General features: G+C 50.2%; 2 protein-coding genes and 1 non-coding gene across 4 annotated transcripts; 2 read left to right on the plus strand and 1 right to left on the minus strand.

Annotated features, from left to right (window-relative positions):
- Nucleotides 1–510: 510 nt before the first annotated feature.
- Nucleotides 511–22,442, minus strand: LOC133232651 (intercellular adhesion molecule 2-like). The gene is made up of 5 exons (XM_061392366.1): nucleotides 20,126–22,442; nucleotides 12,838–12,942; nucleotides 11,105–11,362; nucleotides 9,529–9,849; nucleotides 511–8,868 (listed from the first exon to the last, which is right to left on the minus strand). Exons 2-5 carry the CDS (start codon nucleotides 12,896–12,898, stop codon nucleotides 8,684–8,686), a joined length of 825 nt encoding a protein of 274 aa, XP_061248350.1. The 5' UTR covers nucleotides 12,899–12,942; nucleotides 20,126–22,442; the 3' UTR covers nucleotides 511–8,683.
- Nucleotides 4,317–7,785, plus strand: PRR29 (proline rich 29). 2 transcript variants are annotated; one of them, XM_061392369.1, is made up of 6 exons: nucleotides 4,317–4,402; nucleotides 4,662–4,737; nucleotides 4,910–5,016; nucleotides 7,088–7,299; nucleotides 7,458–7,528; nucleotides 7,698–7,785. In XM_061392369.1, exons 1-6 carry the CDS (start codon nucleotides 4,343–4,345, stop codon nucleotides 7,721–7,723), a joined length of 552 nt encoding a protein of 183 aa, XP_061248353.1. In that variant the 5' UTR covers nucleotides 4,317–4,342; the 3' UTR covers nucleotides 7,724–7,785. The 2 variants fall into 2 exon arrangements, with proteins under 2 accessions (XP_061248353.1, XP_061248352.1); XM_061392368.1 differs by having other exon boundaries at nucleotides 7,458–7,713.
- On the plus strand, nucleotides 17,686–17,758 carry TRNAV-UAC (transfer RNA valine (anticodon UAC)). The gene has a single exon. It is a non-coding gene; the product is annotated as a tRNA-Val (tRNA).
- Nucleotides 22,443–22,462: the final 20 nt, after the last annotated feature.

A 22,462-nucleotide genomic window follows, 5' to 3' on the forward strand; every position in this document is an offset into this window, starting at 1 on the left:
AATTCCAGGGAGCCCAGAAGGGGAGGCTTCTGGACTCCATATCATAGCTCTCTTCTGGTGGGGTGAGACCTTGAAACTGTGTCCCCAGCACACAGCATCCCAACCCCACCGATGTGATCTATGTATGCGTGCTGTGTGTGTGCTAAGTCACTTCAGTCATGTCCGACTCTGCGACCCCATGGACTGTAGCCCTCCAGGCTCCTCTGTCCATGGGGATTCTCCAGGCAAGAATACTGGAGTGGGTTGCTGTGCCCTCCTCCAACGGCTCTTCCTGATCCAGGAATCAAACCCGTGTCTCTTATGTCTCCTGCATTGGCAGGTGGGCTCTTAACCGCTAGCACCACCCGGGAAGCCTGATCTACATGTTTATAAGTCTCCAAAGTACCACCAGGGGCCTTTTGGATAACCTCCCCCCTCCCCGCCCACCACACACACACACACACACACACACACACACACACATCTCACAAGGATAACCACAATTTGTAGAAATAACAAAGTTGGAGCCTCTAAGAGGAAAAATGGAATTTCTTTACTGTTACAATTTCAAGACTTCTGTCCACAAATCCATTAGTCTTGTAATTCTGCAAACTGGTATTTAACACCTCTCCTTCAACCGTCATATTCTAATTCCTTCCAACTTGTGCCTCTTTAGGAACTGGGCCCTCCCAAAAGAGCCTGCCACTAGGTCAGTCTCTCTCGGCGTGCCACCTCCTCACCTGTACTGAAAAGAAACACGGACATTTCCAGTTAAATTCTTTTTTTAATTATTATTAATTAATTATTTGGCTGTGTGCCTCTGTAGTTAGGGCCCACGGGCTCAGTTGCTCAGTGCTGTGTCGGATCTTAGTTCCCCGAACAGGGATTGAGCCCATGTCCCCTGCATTGGCGAGTGGATCCTTAACCACTGGACCACCAGGATAGTCCCTCCACTTGAATTCTTAAAAGGACCCTTGTCTCTCCATTTCCATCTGAGGAAGAGAGGAGGGAGCCACGTTTTCCCATCCCAAGGTTTTTAATGGCTGCACACTTTTCCGGAGTGAATTGCCTCCATTTACATGACCACTTCCCTATTACTGGATATTGGGTAACGTTCAACTTTCAGCTCTTAAAAATAACACTGCAATGGACACATTTGAGTAGGAATCTTTTTTCCATGTCTAGCTTATTGCCAGGAATAGAGACTTTTGGTACATATTGTCCTGGAACATTTTAAAAACAAAACAACACAAAACTGAAGGTGTAAATAAGAGTCCCCACTGAGAAGAAAAGGAAAGGGATTGTGTAGAATGTTCAACACCCCAGACAAAATCATAGTAGGCAGGGTGAAGAGCCAGGAAGTCAACTCCATTGTTGCACATCATAGCGCTGCCAGATAAGTGTGTGGTTTTCCCATTATTCAAAGGGCAAGGGCTTCAGTTTCCTTTGACAATGAACTCTAATTAGATACCAGAACCAGATGGTTTGACTCAGCCCTGTCTTCCAAAATACAAGCAGTCTCACGTAAGGTTAACATACAATCTTACATGTGAGGTATCAAAATGATCACTCTTCCAGCCTCTTTTCCACAGCCCCCTCCAGCCCGCCCTGGGCTTCCTTTACAGGGAAGGAAGGAGGCTTCCTTCCTGGCCTCTCTGCCTCCAGCTTTGCCTCAGTTTAATCCACGGACCTTTATATTCCCAGACGAATGTTCTTCAGTGTCTACTTTGGTATTTCTCATCATGGGACACAAAATCATCAGAGAGCTACAAAAATAGATTTCCCCCAGAGTTAGCAGCAGCCTGGGCAGAAGACATGGAAAAGGGGTGAGACTGGTGTTTGAATTCCCCACAAAGCAGAGCCTGAAACAAGGACTTGGGAGCAAGTAGTTCATTTGGAGGGCGATCCCAGGAGGCACTGTGAAGGGGTGGAGAAGTGGGGAGCCTGGCAGGGGTGGGCCGCCCTGACAGCTTCTCTATAATGGCCCCCCGGCACCCCACCTTCTTCTTTCTTTCTCTTTTGTTCTCTCTCCACACACACACACACACACTTATACATATAATTTTTTTTTTAATAAGATCTCACGCTGCTTTCTGATTGCCTTGCTTGACTCTGTTGGACATTGTTCCACATCAATTAGATATATTTTGTACCAAAATTGTCAGTGGTGGAACAAGTATTCCACTGGGAAGACACATCCCATCAGACATCTATTCTTTCAAATTCTGGTTGACATAAACAAAGATACGACAAACAAGATAAATCTTCCTAAAACATAGCTATGTACACGTCATCCACTTATTTCTCTCCTGGAAAACCCACCAAGAATTTCCCATTACCCATATGGCAAAGCCTCACTTCTATAACTTGGCCATGGAGTCTGACCTGGGTCTGCCTGGAACGTCCCTCCATCCAGCTCCCCTCGCCCCGCCAGGCAGTTTGAGCCACTGGATCTTTCTAGGTCCTGTCCGTTCCTGCATCTATGCCTTTCCTCTGGCTGTGTCCCCAGCCTGGGCTGCCCTGTCCCATCCATTGGCCCCATTCTAAGGGTCTCAACTTCCTCCAAAACTCCATCCTTCAGCGACTGAGTCCTCTCTTTTTCATGATCCTTTCTCATAGAAGGCTTTGCATAGGTTACTCTGTGCCCTCGTTTTTCACTTCCCAACAATGCTGGAACCAACAAGGATATGCCGCTGTGCCTAGAGTGCTCAGAAGGAGCACACACAGGCACCTCCTGGGCACAAGGCTTGGTTCCCTCTTTCTACCTGGAATGAGGGTGGGCCTGGGACCACAGTGCCCCATCTCAGCTTGGTCACGGCTGTTGAAGCCAGAAGACCCCTGGGGACAGCTAACGCACTGCCCACAGTACCCCATCTCCCAGAGACAGGGAGAAGGTTTACTGACGAGGAGGTGCGAATGGCCTTTCTGGTTCTAGACACCAGGACTGCTGGGAAGGAGAACAGAACAGAAGTGGAGGGTGGGGGAAGGGCAGCTCCAGGGTGCTAATCCCAGCTTCCTGTCTGGATTTTCTTCGACTGCTGCTCAGGGCCTATCTTAGGATGGTCACAGCTGCCGAAATAGATCTCTCCCTTCACCTGTTCTTAAGCAAAGAAGACCTTGATAACTTCCTGTCGAAAGAATGCATGCTTTGGTAATTTTTAAAAGATAAGGGACAATAATGGGGGCACTGATGTTAAACTCCCAACTCTCCACTTTGGAGAAGTGGCTCACCTTGACCAGGGACCAGGGAGCAAACAGGAACCAGCCTTTTCCGCGAACTTGGTCAGTGTTTCCTTCCATGGTCTGCTCCAGAAGCCTCTCTTAGCCTGTAGGCCGGCCCTCTTATTCAGAGTGTGTGTCTCTGCTCAGTCATGTCTGACTCTTTGCAACCCCCATGGATGGCAGCCCGCCAGGCTCCTCTGTCCATGGGATTGTCCAGGCAAGAGTACTGGAGTGGGTTGCCATGCCCTTCTCCAGGGCATCTTCCCAACCCAGGGATCAAACCCTTGTCTCCTCCGTCTCCTGCACTGCAGGAGGATTCTCTACCGCTGAGCCTCAGAGCAAGAGATGTGGAGCAAACCCCCTGCCTTCCTTACTCACCTGCCCCTCGCCCCCAAGCCTGCTGCTGTATAATTCTCTACTCCTAACTCATTATCCTCGGAGAAGGCAATGGCACCCTACTCCAGTACTCTTGCCTGGAAAATCCCATGGATGGAGGAGCCTGGCAGGCTACAGTCCATGGGGTCACTAAGAGTCGGACACGACTGAGCGACTTCACTTTCACTTTTCACTCTCATGTATTGGAGAAGGAAATGGCAACCCACTCCAGTGTTCTTGCCTTGAGAATCCCAGGGACAGGGGAGCCTGGTGGGCTGCCATCTATGGGGTCGCACAGAGTCGAACACGACTGAAGCGACTTAGCAGCAGCAGCAGCAACTCATCATCCTAGTCAATTGGGCTCCGGCCCCGAAAACCAAGTGTCCGAGGTGGGGTGGGCCTCCCCAGTCACTCATTTATTCATTCAACACACACCACCCCCCAACCCTGCCCCGGCTCCCCAGGCCTGGTGCTGGGGATGCCCAAGGGTGTGAGATACAGCGTAGGATGAGACGCGATGTCCAGAGAGCCCCAGCGCAGGGGTTTGGATATGGACATCTGGGAGAGAGTCCGGCCTCCGGAGCTGTGGGGTGAGAATCCCTGGGAACTTCTCCTCCGTAAAGTTGGAGACAGCCGAGCAGGAGGCGGGGACTTAGGGCGAAAGCCCGGGGCACCAGAGTAGCGCAGGCAGGACCTGCGCATGCGTGGGAGGAGACTTTGGCGTCCTCCAGTGTCGTCAAGGTAACCGTGATCGCCGCAGCTGGCCATGGCCTCAGGAATTGGAGGGAGCTGGAGTCAACCCCCAGCACAGACTGCAGCCCCGATGGTGAGGGCTGAGTCAGGGAGCGGAGCCTGCCTTTATCTGGACGGCCTTGTGGGCAGGCGAGGGTCAGGGGCTGAGTTGGGGAAATATTCCTGGAGGTTTGAAACCCTGGAGGGGTGGTGAGGAGAGAGGCCCCGGCCAGAGAGGAAGAGACTTGACAGAACTGGGAGGCCGTGGGGGCGCAGAAGAGGAGAAGCTCCTGCAGGTTTAGGGGCTCCCCATCCCTTCCCCGCCTGCCTGACTGGGCCCCCTTCCCCCCCAGCCCTGGGTGACCATTCTGCAGCCCCTCCCGTGGACCATCCCACCTACATCCCCGCAGCCAGGCCGCGTGAAGGAAGGTGAGACTCCGGGAGTTCTCCATTTTGTACCCTGCTCTGCCCGCCACATTCTCTGGGCGCCCGCCACCCGACCCATCCACTCCCGGGGCAGGACGCTGGGGAAATGACCCTGGCGTCGCCAGCAAGGGCAGGGGAAGGGCTGGCGGGGGCCTGCTGAACTCCCGTCCCCTAGACCTGCTGGAGCTGATGATGCTACAGAACGTTCAGATGAACCAGCTCTTTCTGAGTGGCCAGGTGGCAGCGGTGCTCAACCAGGGGCTTTCCTGGACTAACCCACAGGTGCGTTGCCTGGGAGTGGGGGTAGACTGCCAGAGCTGCCCACCTGCAGGGACAGAGGCGGGCAAACATTTGGGGTTCCCTCTATCTTGAGAGAAAAAAAGAAAATCAGGCAACAGAGGAGCCAAAGTCAGCCCACATCTATGTGGCTTCTCTGTTTGGCATCTATTATGTGCCAGATAGCCGTGACATCCTCCATGGAGTCGAGGTAGGGGGTCCCAAAATCCAGACCACTCAGGTCTTGTGTTCAAAGATCCCCTGCCAGTGCATCACCCTTTGGACTCCCAAGGACAGAGAGGCTCCACTGTACCCTGGGACTATAGGGTACCTGATATATTACTAGGGGCTCAATTGCTTTTGTTGAACAAGTGACTGAAGAAATGAATGACTATGAATACAAAGCAACTTTGGCTGTGACTAGTACAAATTGTGAGGGCCACCTGGTTGGGGTTCCTCAGAAGAGCACGTGGCCTTAGAACCAGCCCTTAAGAGCCAGGTAGAGGACCTGGAGAATCCCAGGGATGGGGGAGCCTGGTGGGCTGCTGTCTACTGGGTCGTACAGAGTCAGACACTACTGAAGCGACTTAGCAGCAGCAGCAGCAGCAGCAGAGGAATTCCTTGGTGGTCCAGTGTTAGGACTACGAGCTTCCACTGCTGGAGAACCCGGGGTTCAATCCCTGGTCAGGGAACTAAGATCCCAGAAGCTTCTTGTGGGGCCAAAAAGAAAAAAAAAAAGCCAGGTAGGATTCTGATGCTTGAAGGAGGTGAGGGGTGTACAGTCCACCATCTAGGTGAACAGTGACAAAGGCAGAGACAGAATGGAGGAAACCTTGTGTACTTGTGTGTGTATGTGTGTCGGGGGGGAGGGTACATGGGAGGAGCTCTAAGGAGGAGCCTTATTTAGCAGACGATAGGCACCCTGAGAGGTCTGCAGGAGTGACAGCTGGGTGGAGAGAGGATGCCAGTCAGCTTGGAGGGAGCAGAGACGAGGTTCAAGAAGGGGCTGGTCAGAGGCAGAGGGAGACCCTGAGGAGCTGCTGCCATCCCATCCCTTCACCCCTCCCCTGCCGGCCCTGGAGGTGGGGATGGCCCTGGGATGAGCACGCCACCTCAACAGGGGCATAAGTGGATCAGGGACTGGGGCTTGAGATGGGCTGGGACCCGGAAGTCTTTACAGAAGTGCTTGCACCTGGACTAACCATCAATGGGAAACAAAGAAACTAAAAATAACTGCACGCATGCGCAGCTGGGGCACTTATGAACAATAAGCTACAAAAAGGTCACAAATCAACTGCCGTTTCTGAGCTTCAGGGAGCAAAACAAGGGGACTGCGCATGATCCCTGCACACGGCACCACCAAGAGAGTGGGCGGACCACCTAAGCCACCCCTCCAGCCCAGCCCACCCATCAGCCCGGAGCTTGGGCACCCGACGACTCTCGTTCTCACTCTCTGGTGCAGCTTGAGGCCCAGTGAATCATCAGCCTGAATTCCTTGGCTGGCTTATTAAAATCTATTGATTAAAGAGTTGTATCCGACTCTTTGTGACCCCATGGACTATATGGTCCATGGAATTCTCCAGGCCAGAATACTGGAGTGGGTAGCCGTTCCCTTCTCCAGGGGATCTTCCCAACCCAGGGATCGAATCCAAGTCTCCCACATTGCAGGCAGATTCTTTACCAGCTGAGCCACTAGGGAACCCCAAGAATACTGGAGTGGGTAGCCTATCCCTTGTCTATTAAAGAGTCCAGTGACCCTGGATCGGTAAGAGGGTGAGGCCAGGGGGACTCCTGGGCCCAGCTCTGGAGCCATATTTGGGTCCCTCCAGTCCCTGCTTGGCTACTTAGGAGCTGGGTAACCTTAGAAAAGCTGCTTAACCTGTGAGCCTCAGTTTTCCCACCTGCAGAATAAGGAATAAATGTCTCCAAAGTGCTTTGCTTGCTTGTCTTAAATGCTCAAAAAACAGGAGCCGTTTTGAGCTGTGTATCTGAAGAAATAATTCAGAGGAATGGAGGACCAGGGGCAGGGAGAATCTGACGCTGTATTGTCTCCCCTCCCATCTTGCTCAATCCCCAGGTCTCCCTGGAGGTTCAACACCAGGAGGAGACGGAACCCCAGGAGGAGGGGCCTCTGGTTTTCCACCACCACTACCTGCCCTGCACCATGCCTGCCCTGGGGCCCCTGCTCCCCTGGCCAGGCCCTCTCCTTTCCCCTCCCCTACACCAGCCCCGCGTGCAGGATTCAGCTGAGATTCAGCATCACCCTCCTGCGCCTGGAAAAAGGGGGGTGTAAGTGAGGCTGGGGGTCTGGGTGCTGCCAAGGCTTTGGTCCAGGAGCGGAAGAACTGGCCAGGATCTGTGGGTGGGGTGGGGAGACTTGTGGGTCAAATTGCAGAGGCCACTCTGAGAACTCTGATGGGGGGTTTCTTTTCCCTTCCCCATCTAAGGAAAGCGGTGCCCCCACCTCCACCGCCCAGTGCCACGGGAACTGTGGGTGCAGATGTACCTCCAGCTTCAGGTAGGGACCAGGTGGGTGGTCAGCAGGGCCCAGGCCAAGGGGTGGATCTGAAGGCTGGGAGGGCCATGTGCCCTGAGGTGGGGGGCATGTCGTATTGTCATCATTACAGACAGCGGGTCTGTCCCCTTAACTCGCCCTTGGGGCCCACTGAGGATGCTTCTCCCCCCAGACTACTACGATGCTGAGAGCCCATAATGAGGACAGACAGCAGCCCTGGGGCCAGGCCAGCTTCATTGAAGAGTTGGAAACAGCAGCCCTGGAGTCCCCATGTCCATCTCATGCCTAACAACCCCTTTCTACACCTGCCAACCCTTCTTACCCCCCTATCCCCAACCAGGCCGTCTCCCCAGGGTGGATGAGTCCCATGTCCACCACACGGAGACCTTGAATCAACCTGATATCTGATCCATGGTGAGAGCCCCTTTGAGCCCTGTCCAAGTCCCAGAAGCCATGTGAAACCCCAACCCTGTCCCATTGATCGCTGCCCCGGCTGGCAGAGGCCTGGGAGACGGAGCCCTCCGTCGACCTCCTCCCCTTCCCCTGTCTCTGGATGACCAGGGCTGCGGGGTCTCCATTTGGCCCAATAACAGAATGGAGGTAAGAGGCGAGGACGGCTTTCGTTTCCATGGCTCTCAGAAGGCCCAGAGTGGCGGGGGAGGCCTGGCGGGAGGATCCCGGAGCCAAGCCACTGGGGCTCCCACACGCACCCCTGGATGCTGGCTCTGTTGGCAGAAGAGAGAAGTCAGAGCCGTGTCCTGGAGGGCCACGTGGGAACGGAGTGTCTCTCTGCCCCCCTGAGCCAGGGCGGGTCACCCACCCTCCCTCAGGAGGGAGTCACTCAGGGTCCCATGAGGCTGGGTGCCTGGTGTCCGGGCAGGTCGGCCAGGGGGCACACCAGGGCCTGGGTTTGCTGGGGCTCAGGAAGGCCTCTGAAGGAGAGGACGGAGGGAGGCTGAGGAGACATTTGGAGACAGATGTTCAGCCAGGCCTGGTGGCTCCCGCTCCTGACCATTCCCAGGAGGTGACACGAAGGCACGGGGTTAAGTCCAGGTGTTTGTATTCAGGCTGCTTCACATGGTCCCTCAGCCAGGCCTGGACTGCAGCCTAAGGAGCCACACTGAGTTCCAGTGGCCGCCATGACAGTGGCCATGCAGCTCATAGGGGCTGTGCCCGGTGGCTCCGTCTCAGCCTGTTCCAAGCGGCCTGCACTGGGTAATGACCTGTCCGCCCCCGGCGCCACTTCTCGCTGAAGACAAAGCACAGGAAGACGAATGTCACAAACAAGAGCAGCAGCACTATCACGATCGCCATGATCACCATCTGGTTGCTGGGCTCGGGCTCTGGGGAGAGAAGGGGTAGAGGTCACAGAAGTCCTCCGGTCCCAGGTGCCAGGCTCCAGAGGGGCAGCTGTCTACCCGTCACCCACCCACCCACCCTTGGGCAGCCTGCTGTCACTCTGCATTGCAGGGATGAGTGGCAGATGGTGTTATCACTGAAGGGAAGGAGGACGGGGTCCGGGCCACCAGCCGGGCTCTGTGAGACCATGAGGGCAGATGGACTCAGATGGTCCCCTTGCCATGTGCTGCCAGACCTCACGGTCTGTGCTGTGGTGTGGTCCATGCCAAGCCCCTCCCTGGGCAGAGATGAGGGAGCTTCGGCCAAACTCTCTGAAGACAAAGAGGATCCTGGCCATCTAGGATCACAGAAGCAGGACTCCAGGGGATCTTAGGGGTCAGTCAGGTCAAATTTATCATTGCAGAGAGGGGTCAAGGCCAGAGAGACGAGCTTGACTTGGTTAAGGTCTCCCAGCTCACTCATGACCAAGCAACTAGTCAGGGTCCAAGCTAGGAACTCGCCAGGAGCTCCAGGTAACCCCAGGGATCAAGTGCCGTTTCCCCGAGTGCCTCCCCTGAGCTGGCAGAGAGTGGGGCGAAGGCGTTTTCTTCCCCTGAAGGGCTGAAAGCGAATGTATCCGCTCCTGATCTGTGGGTTCCCCTCACCTTTGACTTCAAGCCTCTGGGGATCTGAGACTCTGTGGACAAGGCCACCGCCACGAGAGCGCAGGTCCATCTTGGCCTCGCACGAGAAGTTACGGTGGCCGTCTTCCCTGTGAGCTGTGGTGTTGTGGGTGACCACGGCATCTTGGGGGAAGGGTGCTGTCCCCACAAAGGTCTGATTATACAAGATCTCAGTACCACGGAGCAGGGTGACAGTGAGGCCTTCGAGGGGTGCCACGGCGGGGACCCTGCACTTGATGGTGAACAGTGTCCCTACGGCCACTGAGGTGTGCGACAGCGTCAGCAGCACTTGCTTTGGAGGGTCTGCAGGAAAGCGGAAGGGAGGTCTGCTCAGGATGGGGGTGCAGCTCGGGCAGGCCCCACCCAGCCCAGACCATCCCCTGTGACCACGGTGTTCTCAGGAAGTGGGCTGGGGCTGGACGGAGGAAGCAGTTCAGGGTGAACGATGTCCTGGGTGGTAGTTTCAGGGACCTGATGACTTCTGCAACGGACAAGAAAGGAGGTGCCCTGGTGTCTCCAAAGAAAAGGTTCAGAATCAGTTCAGTCAACTAGAGAGATAAAAGTTTTGGCTGTGTCTCTTTCCTCTCCATAAATTCAATAGAAATTTCAAAAATTAAACAGTTGGATGGTTTTGTTGAGAGAGACTTAGAAGGGAGTACTCACTGGAATGGGGCCATGAATTGTGAGGGTGTTCAGGGGCGGAGGCAAGAGTCAGAGCTGCCTTGGTTTTCAGGATCAGGTTTAAAACTATTGCTATCCCTTAGATATTAAACTCCATGGTTCCCTGAGTTTCCTTTTTTTTTTTTTTTAAATCCAAGATTTATTTCTTTGGTTGTGCCAGGTCTTAGTTGTGGTATGTGGGATCTAGTTCCCTGACCAGGGACCAAACCTGGGTCCCCTCCATTGGGAGTGCACAGTCTTAGCCAGTGGACAACCAAGACATCTCCCTGGGTTCATTTTGAACTGGAATACCTAGCCCCCATTACCCCAGGATAATGTAGATTTAGGACATCTTTCTCCTCATTTGTCCACTGATGACAGTCCTGAGCGATACCCTGGGTGCCGAGCTTCCAGGAGAACCTTGGTCTCTCCATGGTCTCTGTGGCCCATGGACAGGTGTGTGTGTGTGATGGTCACACATTTGGAAAGGGCCCTCAGGGGAAGATAAGACCACGACCTTCTCTCCAGGAGGTGAATGGGTTACTGGAGAGTGTGCCAGCCCTCCTGATGCAGTCCCTGTTGCTTGTCAGGGCATGTGGGGTGTTCTGGTGATGGGTTGCTCCCCAGCTGGGAGGAGACAGAGGGAAACGACTTTTAGGTTTGTCTAAACCTGCTTGGATTGTCTGCTTCTGAGCAAATCTCAAAATCCCAGTTGCTGGCAGGGTTCGAGGAGGCCAGGGGAGGGTGTGAGCAGATTCTGAGCCTGTGCCTGGATCCAGAAGCCCAGGGAGGTGCAGGCCATAGGAGAGTGCCCAGGAGCAGTGACAGAGCAGCTCATTGTGGGTTTGCAGACACAGGCTCCGGCCTCGGGGAGCAGGGCCCCGTGGGCGACACTCACAAAACACGGTGATGTTGAAAACTTTCATCTCCTGCTTTCCGGCGCAGGTGAAACTGCACAGGAGCTGCTCATCCTTGGAGATGTTGTAGACCTTGAACAGCTTCCACTGAGCCTGGCTGTCCAGGAGAGTCTTGTTTAGGTGTGTCTCTAGAACAAGGCTCTTGGGGTCTGTGCAACTGGCAGTGCAATTAATCACTTGAACCTCTCCAGACCCCACCATCAGGTGCTCTGGGCCCTCGAACGCCTTCTCACCAGACCCTGGAAGGACACAAAACACTGCTCAGCAGACACCCCTGCTGCCCTGCCTGGCGGGGCTGCCCACGATGCGCAGTCTCATCAATGGGTCCCTTCTGCTCCTCCCTCTGTTCAGACATTACTGCCTCTGGTCTAGACCAAGGGGGATGCTCCCTAGCTGTCTCCCTGCCCCTGACTGCTCTTCCAGCTTGTCCCCTCCAGGTGAGTCTTCCTCATGCACATCTTCTATCCCCATTGAGATTATATTCGAACTCGCCCCCCAGCCAAATTACCCCTCCTCTGAAGGCCTCCCTGACCTGGAGGTGGATCGTGTCCCCTCAGGCCCCATGTCCATGAGTTCAGCTCCTCCCTCACTCCTTCCCTCTCTTCTGCAAATCCTTGTGGAATACTAGCTGTGTAGCAGGCACTGTTCTAGGCTCTGGGGAGCCATCAGAGACGGAAGAAATTCAAAGGTTGCCCTTGTGGAGCTCCTGCTGCTGCGAAGGACACAGAGTAACCAACAAGCGAACTAGCCAGCCTGTCAATTGGTGGGTAGTGCCCCAGACAGGAAATAGGGAGTGGGGTGGGGCTGCTGCCTTAAATACTGTGGTCAGGACAGGTTTCATGGAAACAGTGACATTTGAGGAAAGGAGGAAGGAAATGGGGGGAGCTTATCTGCCAGTGTCTGCTAGGGCAGAAAACCAGCAGCGCCAAAATCCTGGTGGAGAAGACACCAGGATGGCTGGAGCCCAGTGAGGAAGAAGGCCAAGAATCGGAACTGATCTCGGCCAGCTGGGCCTGTGCTCTGTCCTGTGTTCCCACCACACCCACACACCCACATCTAGCCCTCAGCTGGGGAAAGAGAAAGGTTGTCTAGGGAGAGAGAGAGAGCTGCCTTTGAATCCCGAGTTTGCCAGCTCTGTGGCCTTGGGCAAAGTGCTTTCCTTTTCTGAGCCTCAGTTTCTCCATCTGTCAAATGGGCTAGTAATCCCTTTCCTGCATGGTCGTCATGAAGGCACCTGACAGGTTTTCAAAAAAAGAGTGCTCACACCTGGAGGCATTCTCCTTCCCTGTCCCCTGGACCACCCAGAAGGGGCTTTGTTTGCACTTTGATGATCAGCAGAAGACGATGCCTTCCATTGACCTCTGCTGTCCACTGGCCACCTCTGAAGACCTGCTGGGACGTGCCCTCACTTTCCCTTGAGCCCCAGCCTCCTTGGTCTCCCATCAGTCTCCACGACCTGCCACATCCAAACACCCTGAAGTTATGGGGACTCTTCAACCCAAAGTGTGAAGGCCAGGTCCCCCATCTGCCGCCCCGGGGTCATGGAGTCATGGTGAAACCAGGCTTGCATAGCATCCCACACCCGTGGTGAGCAGCCGCTGTGCTCAAAGCCTCAGCGACTGCGGGACCAGGACCCCCTTTTCCACACAGCACCAGGAGAACAGGCGCCCTAACCTCTGGCGGGAACACACCCAGTCTGGACCCCCAGGCTCACCTCGGCAGCAGAGCAGGGTGAGAAAGGCTGCGAGCGCTCCCCAGCCACCAAAAGGGGACATCTTGGGTGGCGTCCACAGGCTCACAGGAAACAGCTGAGGACTGCCTGCAGAGAGGTGAAGGGCTCCGGTCAGGCAGGCAGCGGGGAGGACTTGCAGTTGCAGTCCTGAACCCCCAGCCTTCTGGAAGCTGATGACTGTATTTCCTCTCATTATCTGAGTGGTCTTGGGGAGGCCATATGGAAGGCCAGCTCCTAGGGCCACAGGTCTGCAAGAAGCTAGGCAGAGGAAGCCAGGAGTCAGCTGATAAGCGGGACATACCTAGTCCTCCTGGCACGCTGCCATCAGGGGTGAGGCGGGCACACGGGGCTCATGTGTGTGTGATGCGTGTGCACACGGGGCATTTACCGCTACAAGCCCCAAATCTGAGAGCCCTGAATCCCACAGGACACTTTTTTGGTGTCAACAAGGGAGGGATTTTCCAAGTTGGAAAGAAGGTTTGGGAGGCAATAGCTGGACATTCTCCCCTGTCCTCTGCCCCTCCCCTTTTAGATTTCTGGTGATGCACACGGTCCCCAGGCACTTTCTTGTCTGTTTTCTTAGCTAAATGTGATTTCATGTTACTAATTCAAGGAGGAAGGAAAAGGAAACCAACATTTCACTGATGCCAATTCTCTGTTAGGGACTAATTTAAGGTTTTAATATATCGTCTCATTATCATATCAAATCTAGCAATGTTGATTGTGCATCTGAGGAAGTTCAGGGCTCAGGTGAATTAATAACTTGCCTAAATCACAACAATATTAGGTGATAGAACTGCGGTGAGAATTTAGGAATGAGGAGTGTTTGGTTGGAGAATTGGTGGTTGCCAGGGATTAAAGGGAGGGAGACATGGACTGAAAGAGCAGAGAGGACTTTAGGACGGAGAAGCTGCTCTGTTTGCTACTACAATGGTGCATATGTGTCAGCACACACTTGCCCAAACCCACAGAATGTACACACCAAGACTGAACTGTAATGTCAACTATGATCTTTGGGTGATAATGACGTGTCAATGCAGGCTCATCAGTCATGAGAAATGGACCACTCTGCTGGGGGATGTTCGTAACAGCAGAGGCTGTGCATGTGTGGGGACAGGAGGTATGTGGCAAGTCTCTACTTCCCCTAAGTTTTGCTCTAAGCCTTAAACTGCTCTTCTAAAAAGAAGTCTACTAAAACAATGGGGGTAGTAGAGGACAGAGGAGGTGGTGTGTTACAGTCCATGGGGTTGAAAGAGTCGACACGACTTAGAGACGGAACAACGACAGAAAAATAGCTCAAACACACCACCCTGGAGGGCAGCCTTCTGGGTCAGGATGCTTGTCAGCCATGGATGGTTGTTGCAAATGCAGGCTTTTATGACTTCCCTGGCGTTCCAGTTGTTAAGACTCTGCTTCCAAGTGTTTGATCCCTGGTCTGGGGAACTAACATTCCATATGGGCGTTCCATATGTGCGTGGCATAGCCAAAAATAAAGAAACTGCAGGTTTTTAAACTCAATTTTTAGCATGTTTAGAGGAAGTCATTTACTCGGTCATTTCTAAATGTTTATCTCAAATTACATTTGTAAAATATGTATTTACTTGGCTGCACCAAGTCTTAGTTCTGGCATGCGGGATCTAGTTCCCTGACCAGGGATGGAACCCAGGCCCCATGCATTGGAGCTGGAAGTCTTAGCCACTGGACCACCAGGGACGTTCCTCAGATTACACTTTAAAAGATATTTAAACACAAAACCCAGTTCTACATTGTTTATGAAACACATCTAATGAGTAAGAGTGTGGAATGGTGGAATGAAAAAAGATATACCAGGCAAAAGCTAACCAAAAGAAAAGCTGGGAAAGGTTTATTCATATCAAAGAAGAAGGAATTTTAAGACAAAAAATATTTATTAGGGATACAATGAGTACCTAGATTAAATGGTCAATTCATACAGAAATATAATTGTTGTAAACTTGTAAGCACTTAGCTTGAAGGAACAACAAAGAGATAAAACCATCATCATAGCAAGAAGTTTTAATACAACATCTCTCTATTATGAATAATGAAGCAAATGTGAAAAGATGCTCAACATCATTCGTCATGAGGGAAAGGCACATCAAAGCCACAATGAGACATCACCCCACCACTGTCAGAATGGTTAACATCAAAGACAACAAATAAAAACATTGGCAAGGGTGTGGAGAAAAGGGAGCCCTCGTGTCCTCCTGGTGGGATTGTAAATTGGTGCGAATGCTGTGGAGAAACGTGTAGGGGTGCCTCAAAAATTAGAAATAGAACTGCCGTATGATCCAGCCATTTCACTTCTGGGTATCCTCCTGAAGAAAACAAAAGCACTAATTCGACAACATACATGTGCACCACTGTCCACTGTGGCATCATTTCCAGTAGCCAACGTGTGAAAGCCTCCTGAATGTTCATCCATAGATGCATGAGTAAAGATGGGTTTGGTATAATATACAACGGAATATTATTCAGCCATAAAGAATGAAATCTTGCCATTTTCGACAACACGGACAGACCTAGAGGGTATTATGCCAAGTGCAGTGACTCAGACAGAGAAAGACAAATACCATGTGATCTCACACATATGCAGAATCTGAAAAACAAACAAATCCAAAACCAGGCTCCTACATATAGAGAACAAAGGGGTGGTTGTTGGAGGCAAGGGGCCGAGCAGGGTCCAAAATAGATGAATGGGATTAAGAGGGGCAAAGCACCAATTACAGAGTAAGCCACAGGGATGTAACACAGCATGAGGAATATGGTCAGTAATACTGGAATAACTTTGTATGGAAGCAGGTGGACACTAGACTTGCTGTGGTGATAATTGCATAATGTAGGCAAATACCAAAGCCCTGTGAGGAACACCTGAAGGTTACATAATACTGTATATTATAAGCCAGTCTAAAAATATGAAGTAATGTATCTTGCAATTCGCAAAAGAAGAAGACTATAGATTCATAGAAACAGAAAGCAGAACAGTGGTTGCCAGGGCCTGGGGGCAGGGGGAAATGGTGAGTTGTTTGTTTAATGGGTATACACTTTCAGTTTTGTGAGATAAAAAAGTTTTGAGATCCATCGTGAAACAATGTGAATGTAACCCAACCAAATGTACATTTAAAAAGAGTTATGTGGTATATTTTGTGTTAGGTGTATTTTACCATAAATGAAAATTTAATTTACACAACATTGCAAATCTTCAGTAAGCTTAAAAATTCAAAACTTATAAAAATTAAAAACTTATAAATCATTTATGCCAAGAAATATGAAACCAAGTAGAATAAGTCTTAGAAAAAGTCACTTCAGTTCAGTCGCTCAGTCGTGTCCGACTCTTTGCGGACACGCAAAAAGTACCTAACTTGATTGAAGAAGAAATAACAAGCCTGAACAGTTGTCCAACTATTATAGAAATTACATCCATAATTTGAAATCTCCCCACAAAGGAAATATCAAGTCTAGATAGCATTACAGAAGTTTAAGTAGGGATAATTTTAATCTTACAAAAACTCTCTCTGAGAATGAAAATAGCAGGAACACGCTGTCTAAGAGGCCAGTGGAACCTTAATGCCAAAATGAGACAAGAATAGGATGAAATAGAAAAATTAGAAGCCAGTGTCACTCATGAACACAAATGCAAAATAAAAACACAAACAGACCAAATCTAGCCATGTGTTACAAATATTAGACATCATATCCAAGTTAGGCTTAGCTATGAAAAGCTGGTCGCACGATAGAAGAGAAAGCTGCAAATGTCATTTATTATTGTCAGGAATAGTAAACTTTGGTGCTTTATGTCAGGATACTTCTGCCCTGCTCTGAAATCCTCTGTATTTACAGCAGAAAATTTCCTGCAACCTGAGACTCACCTTATGTTCCATGACCCCACCTCAAGTTTATACCATGTTTCCTTTTTGCCTTTTTGCCTCAGGGTCTTCTTCAATGCTTTAGGAATCACTTAGATACCTGTTAGTGTTTCTTAGAAGCCTAGGAGTGTCAGCTTCCCTAACATGAAACCCTCAACCAAGGAGAGGCCAAGAGCTAGGAGAAACATGGTCCAGCCTCTTTCTTTTGGGGAGGCAGTTCTAGCCAGCATCCTGTAGACCTATCAGAGATTCTGAAAGGCTTGAACTCCCTTTGCTTACACCTGCAACATCAGTTATGCATCTTCTATTGGCTTTCTCTCCCCTGGTTCAGTCTGACTCCTTCACTCCCTACTTCCTGGCCTCAATAATTCAGTAATCTACCTGAACTGAAGGCCTTGTTGCAGGCTCTACTCTGAAGGAGTCCAAACTAAAATCTTATGCTACAGATTTAAGAAGAAAAAACGTATGATCATCTTAACAGATCTAGAAAAAAAATGATGACATTCAATATTCTTTCATGATAAAACCTCCTGGCAGACTAGAAGGAAATATCCTTAACATGATAAAGGAAACTTAGGAAAAGTTTGCATGTGTACTATTATTTTTTTAACATCTGTATTATCTTTTTAATGAGTACATCTTCAGAGTAATTCGTTTAAAATCTGGACCCAAACAAGGATGCCCACTATCTTTGCTTCTATGTTGACATTTTTGCCAGATGTCCTAGAGAATATAGTAAGACAAGAAAAAGAAATTAAAGGACTAGGGATGAGAAAAGAGCAAAATTATCAGTTTTTTCATATGATGTGGTTCCCTAGATAGAACATTCAAATGAATGATTCAAAATAATCAGAGATTCTAGCAAGACAGCTAGCTGTAAGATCAATATCCAAAAAGAAATTGCTTTTGTATAGAACAGGAACATACAAAAATGTAATTTAGGACTTCCCTGGTGGTCCAGTGGTTAAGACTCTGCACTTACACTCCAGGGGCCACAGGTTTGATCCCTGGTCAGGGAAGTTCTGCATGTTGCACAGAGCATCCAGGAAAGAAAAGGAATTTTAAAAGCACACTATATTACAGCAGCAAAAAGATAGAAGTGATACATATACAGAAACAAAAAGATAGCAGAATGGAAGACTTAAAGTCAGAAAGTTCTAAAACACAATTGAAAGACATTGAACACAATTTAAATAAATGTAGAACCCGCCCATGTTCGTGACTAAGGGATTCAATATTATAATGAGGACAATTTTCTTCCTACAGATTTAATGCAATTCTAGTAGATCCCAATAAGGGATTTCATGGAAAACAAAAGATGCTTCTAAACCTTATAATGGAAAGAACAAAAGGACCAAGACACCCCTAAAGAAGAATAAAATGAGGGGATTTGCCTTACTAGATATGAAGACTTACTATAAAATATAATTTTAGTGTAGATGTAGGCAAATTAACCAGTGGAACGGTAAAGTGCCCAGAAATAGTCTTGTGTGAAACTCACACCTGACAAACGTGGCCCTGGACATCACTGGGTGGAGAAGGAGATAAAAATGAATGATGCTTGATCAACTGGTCAACTATGTGGAGAAAAAAGATGGGAAACTTATCCCTACATTGCTCCCTTCATTGGGAGGGATGTATCCCTTCATTCCTCGCCTGGAATGAAGAAATCAATTCTATCTAATTTAAAGATTTACATGTAAAAGAACACTTTAAAAACTTTTATAAGAAAATACATACTTAGTCACTCAGTCGTGTCCAACTCTGTGACCCAGTGGACTGTAGACTGCCAGGCTCTACTGTCCATGGGATTTCCCAGGCTAGAATACTGGAGTGGGTTGCCATTTCCTACTTCAGGAGATCTTCCTGACCCAGGGGTCAAGCCCTTGGCTCCTGCAGTGGATCTTGTGTTGCAGGCAAATTCTTTACCTGCTGAGCCACCAGGGAAATCTATAAAAACTATAAGAGAGTATGTTTATATCCTTGGGGAAAGGGAGGATTTCCTAAGCGAGACCTCAAGATCACCACTGCTAGAAAAAACAACTGAGAATTTTGAGTATATTAAAGACATGACGAACATTTCAAAGAAAACAAAATGTCTCAACTAATGATGCTTTTACTCAGTAAGAGCAAGGGAAATTAAAACCACAATGAGGAACCACTTTATATCTACTAGATTGGCAGAAGTTAAGAAAGTCGACCACACACACACACACACAAAAAGAAAGTCGACCACACCAATTGTTGGAGAGGCTGTGGGTCTATAGGAACTCGTATATTGCTGGTGAGAGTGTATTTTGGTTCTCTGAGAAATAATCAGGCATTATCTTCTAATGCTGAATAGTATAACCCACAATTCCACCCTTAGATATATGCCCTAGAGAAACTCTTGCACTAAGACCCAGAAGACCTGTCCCCTGCTTACTATCTGTATGACCCCGAGCATGTCGCTTTAATCTCTGTGTGCCTCAGTTTTCTCTTCTGTAAAATGGGATTAACCATAGCACATTCCTTATGGGCATAGTGTGTGGATTAAACTAATTAAATGACAATATTAACAAGTATTCAAAACAGTAGCTGGCACACAGTTTATGTTATAGAACTATTACATCAAATGAAAATAAATGCATATGTGATAAAGCACTAAATTAAAGAAAGAATCAAGAGAACAATAAAAAGGGACTTTGGGAGGGTGGTTATTTATGTCTGGGTGGGAGGTGAGTAGCACAGTAGGTAGATGGAAAGTTTAGTGGTAGTTCGTCCTTGGGTTGAGTGTTGGGTTCAGGGCTGATTGTTACATTATCTTACTGTGCAATGCACATTCATGTTACATAGATGTGTTCATTATGTGTCACATAGTAAATTTCACAAAAAGAATACAAAGGGAAAAGAGAAATTCCCACATATCTAGAAAGAAGAGGCTCCTTGAGACTATGAGCCACAGGATAGGAAAGTCCCTTCTAACCAGGTAGGACTTCATTGAATGGGATTCATCAGGAACCTTGGGTGTGACCCCAAGAGGCTGGGGACTATACTTGTCCCCTAAGCATCAGCTCTGAGCTCAGTCCAGATGACCTGGACCCACGTGGGCCATGGCGGGAAGGCAGCCCCAGGCTTCTAAGTCAGTTGTGTGCTTGACAGAGCAGTGGAGGAAGAGAAGGGACAAAAAGAGAAAATAACCACAAAGCAATAGGCTGTTGGACTCGAGAGATGTCTGGCTGAGCTCCTCATGCAACGACCAAGGAGCCGGAGGAAATTTTGTAGCAACTGCAGCCCCTGGGCTTATGGGAGACAGGGAGAGAAAGCACAAGAACTCAAGTGTTGATTGACAGTCTATCCCAAGCCCTATCCACTCTGCCAAGAGGGAAGCAGGGAGCAACACCTACCTGTATCAGCAAACGGGTGATGCCCTGATGGGTAAACAGGGTGGCTGAGGTCCAGCTTCCAGCAGCTGTTGTTCCCTGGGCTGCTGCTGGTTCAACAAGTGTTGCCTGGTTTTGGACTGATTTCCCTTCTCAGAAGTCACGTGCTTCCTGTCTCAGCTCTGACCTCACAGTAACATCACTTTCTGTTTATTACCTCTTGTTTTAAATCCCGGTAAATATATACCGGGGCTTCCCAGGTGGCTCATTGTTTAAGGATCCGCCTGCCAATGTCGGGGCCGATTCCTGAGTCGGGAAGATCCCCTGGAGAATGAAAAGACACCCCACTCCAGTGTTCTTGCCTGGGAAATCCCAAGGACAGAGGAGTCTGGCGGGGTATAGTGCATGGGGTCCCAAATAGTCAGACGTGACTGAGCATGCACGCATGCATTCAAGGGACCAAGACAGTGGAGGCCACACAAGCTGAAGCCTCCCTGGTGGGGATCTTAGTTCCTCAACCAGGAAGTGAGCTCGGGTCACAGCAGCGAAACTGCTACTCATCACTGGACCAGCAGGAAATTCCCTCTGCACTCTTTTTTTTTCTTTTTTTTTTTTTTGATGTGTGGTTTCTGTGCTCCTGGGAGCCTTGGATGAATGAGACAGATCCAGGATGAATCAACCTCTGAACCCCTGCAGGAGGCTTGTCAGCATCAGGGAGCAGGGTCTTCCCTGTATACGAATCCCCAACCACCAAACTCTTCTACTTACAACTAAGAACGATTGTGTTCTGAGATCTTTTCACATCTGCCACTTCACCTAACAATTAAAAAAACCCTCCCCTGGCAGAGTAGCTTTGTACCAAGAGGCAGAGTTTCAGAGCTGGTGCTAGGCAGCCAGCTGGGCTCACCCCCAAGCAGAGGTTTTGCTCTCACAGGCTTGCCCCTCAGCGCCTGCCACTGAAAGTCCTGGCTTAGGAAAGACACAAATGAGTATGTGTCTGAGACCAAGACAGGGCTTTCCCGGTGGCCGAGTGGTAAAGGGTCCACCTGCCGATGCAGGAGATGCAGGAGGCTGGGGTTCGATCACTGGGTAGGAAGATCCCCCAGAAGAGCGAATGGCAACCCTTCCATATTCTTGCCTGGGGAATCCCTGGACAGATAACCCTGGCGGACGACAGTCCATGGGGTTGCAAGGAGTCGGACACGACTGAAGAGACTGAGCACAGCGCAGACAGGAGGAGGGGCAGGGAGTCTGACACTGTGTCCCCTTCCATTTGCACAACCCCCAGCTCTCCTTGGAGGGTCAACAGGAGGAGGAGACGGAACCGCAGGAGGAGGGCCCTCTGGGTTTCCACCACACTACCTGCCCTGCCCGCTGCCTGCCCTGGGCCCCCTGCTCCCCGGGACAGGCCCTCTCCTTCCCCCTCACCTACACCAGCCCTGCTTGCAGGACTCGACTGAGGTTCAGCACCACCATCCAGCATCTGAGAAAAGGGGAGCTCAGTGAGGCTGGGGGTCTGGGTGCTGTCAGGGCCTTGCCCTGGGGTTGGAAGAGGGAGCCAGGGGCCAGGGGTGGTGTGGGAGACCTGTGGGTGAAATTGCTGAGGCCACCCCAGGAACTCTGATGGGGGGTCTCTTTTCTCTTCTCCATCCCAGCAGAGCCGTGCCCGACCCCCACCCACCAGTGCCATGGGAACTGTGGGTGCAGATGTATCCCCGGCTTCAGGGAGGGACCGGGTGGGTGGTCAGCAGGGCCTAGGCCAAGGGAGAGATCGGAGTGCTGGAAGGGCCATGTGCCCTGGGGCGGTGGGGGGTGGTCTTATTATTACCACAGACCAGGGTTCTGTCCCCTTAACTTTTCTTCCTTGGGGTCCACTGAGGCAGGGGGTAGTCACGGTGAGGGTGCTTCTCCCCCCAGACTACTGATAGCTTCCAGTGAAGGGTCTCAGACTCGTGATCTCCAAAGAAGAAGATTTAGCTTAGGCACCAGAGACCAGGCGTGATCTCTCAAGCGCTTTGTGGAGCAGAGTTTTATTAAAGTATGAAAAGCACAGACAAAGTTCTGAGGTAGACATGAGAAGGGAAGGGGGAGTGCCCCCTCTCTAGTGTTAGCAAGGGAGTTAGATACTTTTTAAATTAGTAATTACAATAAATCAAAAGATTGTGTTTAGGTTGTAAAGATCTTGCTAGACCCACTGAGTTATATACTTTTTAAATTAGTAATTACAATAAATCAAAAGACTGTTTAGGTTGTAAAGTTCTTGCTAGACCCCCTCACATAATTTACATTTTAAGATAACAGGATTGCCTCAAGGTTTTCAGGAAGGGAAAACTGCCCTCAAGCAGGACCCTCAGTACAGAG

The sequence above is a fragment of the Bos javanicus genome, chromosome 19, assembly GCF_032452875.1.
Source record: "Bos javanicus breed banteng chromosome 19, ARS-OSU_banteng_1.0, whole genome shotgun sequence".
NCBI classification, from domain to species: Eukaryota; Metazoa; Chordata; class Mammalia; order Artiodactyla; family Bovidae; genus Bos; species Bos javanicus.